General features: G+C 30.6%; 1 protein-coding gene across 1 annotated transcript in view; it reads left to right on the top strand.

Moving 5' to 3' along the window:
• Positions 1 to 1,349, top strand: part of LOC111632703 (leucine-rich repeat-containing protein 57-like) — a 33,548-nt gene extending 32,199 nt beyond the window's left edge. Inside the window, exon 5 of the mRNA XM_023377204.1 lies at positions 1,161 to 1,349. Within this exon, the coding sequence (XP_023232972.1) occupies positions 1,161 to 1,349 (189 nt within the window). The remainder of the gene's footprint in view (positions 1 to 1,160) is intronic.
• The last annotated feature ends 1,895 nt before the right edge of the window (positions 1,350 to 3,244 follow it).

The raw sequence follows: 3,244 nt of genomic DNA, 5'->3' as shown, positions 1-3,244 counted from the left end.
CCAAAAACAAATAGGAAAGGACAAAAAATGTTAAATAATTACAAAATTATTTACTCCAATGTATTTTATCGAAAAAATGCTTTTATAATAGAAAAATATGACCTCCACCAACAATATATATTCCAGCAGCTCTTTTTCGATATTCTCAGGAAGAATTGACTTTCTACCTAGTGTCTTTTTCACAAATTGCTCCGGACGAATGTCTGCTTGCAAATAGAGAGTTCGGAGGAGTTGGGTTCCATATTAAAAGCACCAATGGAATCACCATCTTGAATTAATTTATGTCTGTCAAGACCAAATTTTAAAAAGCGTGAACATCACACAGATGTACCCCTAAGTCTCTGGAACGGAATACACGCACCAGTGAACCTACAACTACACGATTTATATTTTAAAAATAATTAAATTCACTTAGCATTCAAAACTTGCGAATTTTGAAAAACACGAATTTGCTGATTCACTACGGACAACCGTTTAACTGAAGTGAAACGGGTTTTCCCCCTTGCTATGGATGTCTGCCTAGTTCAATTCAGCCACAATCCGCTACAGTTCGCCTTTATTATCAGTTCGAAATGGAGTGGTTCCATAATACTACCTTTTCCTCCATACATCTAACGCAGTAATTATAAAATTTACATACAAAAATATACGGGGTACTTGAGAAACAACTAATGGGCTAATAGGGTACATCAACAAAACAAAGGATAAAAACTACTGCTTTACTAGATACAATTCACGATCTTTGAAATCTTCAAAATCCAGTAATGACAATAATGTGATATAAATAAAATAAAGTCTTCCTACCGTAGGCTATATAAATACAATATTTTAGTGTGCGAAATAAACTTTCTGATTTATTTAGAGAAAAAAAAGCAACGCCTTTATATTATTTCTTATTAGTCAACTTATTTATTATTCAATTTTACAGAAAAATTGAACTAAAACACTGAGTTTGTCTGCTTTTTTTCTCTTTTCGTTTCCATAATTTATTTAAACAATACCTTTTAATATTGAATCTACTAATGTTTGTTCAGACAATTGATTTGGAGACAAATAATTATATTCTTTTTACCGTTAATTCGTATTTTTTGTTTTGGCGCGAGTAAGTAGCTTCTTGCTATGGTTAGTTTTAAACCATGGATGCGCTTATTACTTATGAGGCGGTTTCCGAACAAATGGCTCTCAGGATCCTCAAAGATTTTCACGAGTATAAGTCTGATCCGTCTCTCACCACCCCTCCTTTCATTATTGTCCTAGCCAAACCTATGATAGGACATGAAAAAAAGGTTATTTTAGTGTTTGCAGGGCTGAAAGAGGAGGGACTCTTAAATGGTGAAGAACATTTTTAAAAGAATTTCTTAAATCAAAATTTACTTGGAAAAACATTTAGTTAAATTATTCTTAATGTCTCATGTATTAAAATATTATACATTAATACTTTTATTTGAATAAAAGCGTGATTAATAAATCATATCTATTCGAAAGATTATGAAATAATACTGTTTCACTAATTATAAGTTTTACTAATAATTAAATAAATCGAAATAAGAAAATAAACCACTTATTTAAATCATATTTAAATCATTTAAACGTTATCATGTTTATAATACAATCCACGATAACACATAGAAAGTCGAATTTCATAGTTAATTTTTAACTGTAACTCTTAAATGATCACTACTAATATTAAAAATGCAGCAACGAGTTGCTTAACTTTCCCGGCAACATATTTAAAACTGCCTCATCTATTAGGCTATATAAAAAAAGTTTTTCTAATAAAATATAAGTAATTATTATAAAATAGAAAAAAGGTTAATTTTGAGGGCACGGATGAGTTTTATTTTTAAAAAATGCTAATAACGAGTAAAATCTTCATTAGGTCCGTCTCTACTCGAGACACAACACACAATCCCCTCTATGTCCCCACCATCTCGACCTTTAACGACTAAAATTCAGTAAATTAAGTACGCTTTTAACCCCAAATACAAAGTAAAACAAATAGCTTATCAAAATACGGCTTATCACATAAGGATTCAACACCAAAATTTAATAGCATCAATCTCCTTAACACACAAACCTCCCTGCAAAATTTCAGAAATATTCGACAAAAAGCACAGGAGTTATTAAGCTTCAAAGAGGGTGAACAAAATCGTACCCCTCATCTCTACGTACAGAAAGAAAAAATCCGAATATTTTTGCGTTTCTCGACGACGTTTCAAAGGTCCAACGAGTCCAAAAATATAAAAATTATGATATGAGTTCATTTTTTGACCGATCGCAATACTTTCCCAGATCTATTATATATATATATATATAACAGCAGGCCCAATTCAATCCTAAGACACAAAAATAGTGGACTAATTTAAGATATTAAAAAATAAAAATTTTCATCTTGTAATAATGAGACTAGTGATCTTTATCACGTCTTTCTTAATTATCGGCAATAAACAGAGATCAAGATTAAAACAATTCACTTTATTTCGCCTATTTAACAATGCATTTCGGATTGCTATTATCCAATCCCTCTTCAGGCTACAAATTTTAAATTAAGAAAATATATATATTAATTAAAAAAAATTAAGATTTAAATTTATAAATATAAAAAACGAACCTCACGTCTCCCAAGGTTGTCGTGTCACTCTACCCAACTTCACATTTGCGACACCATCGTACCATACGTCATCAATTTCCATCCCGTTATTTAGCTGATACAATTTTGACAATGGATAATAGCTGTGTGTTCTTTAAACTTTCTTATATACGTGTCATTATCTTTAAATGAAGCTTTAATATTATTTATATCTAAATTACAATTACTTTCTTCGCAATGTGGGATCCGTAGAGATTGGTGGTATTTTAACCTCGTGTTCTTTAAATCTATCTGCTAATGGTCTTTTAGACTCATCTACTGTATATAATATACTTTATTTATACAAGACGGCTCAACTTGTAAACTACTACTGCCATATTTTATGATATTCTTATTGTATATTATTAAAATATCGTCAACATACCTAACCATTTTTTATACCATTTAACTTTGCTAATTTTTTTTTTTTGACGAATACACTGGACAGAATGACACAACCTTGGTTGGACACTGGAGCCACGAGGTGCTTGTTGTAAATTTAAATCTTTTAAATTTGAAATTGTAGCCTGAAGAGGGACTGGATAATACCAGTCCGAAATGCATTGTTAAATAGGCGAAATAAAGTGAATTGTTTTAATCTTGATCTCTGTTTAT

The sequence above is a fragment of the Centruroides sculpturatus genome, unplaced genomic scaffold (assembly GCF_000671375.1).
Source record: "Centruroides sculpturatus isolate CEXI.00-Female unplaced genomic scaffold, Cexi_2.0 scaffold787, whole genome shotgun sequence".
NCBI lineage: Eukaryota > Metazoa > Arthropoda > Arachnida > Scorpiones > Buthidae > Centruroides > Centruroides sculpturatus.
The sequence above is the reverse complement of the archived record's forward strand: the minus strand, read 5'-3'. Positions and strand labels throughout refer to the sequence as shown.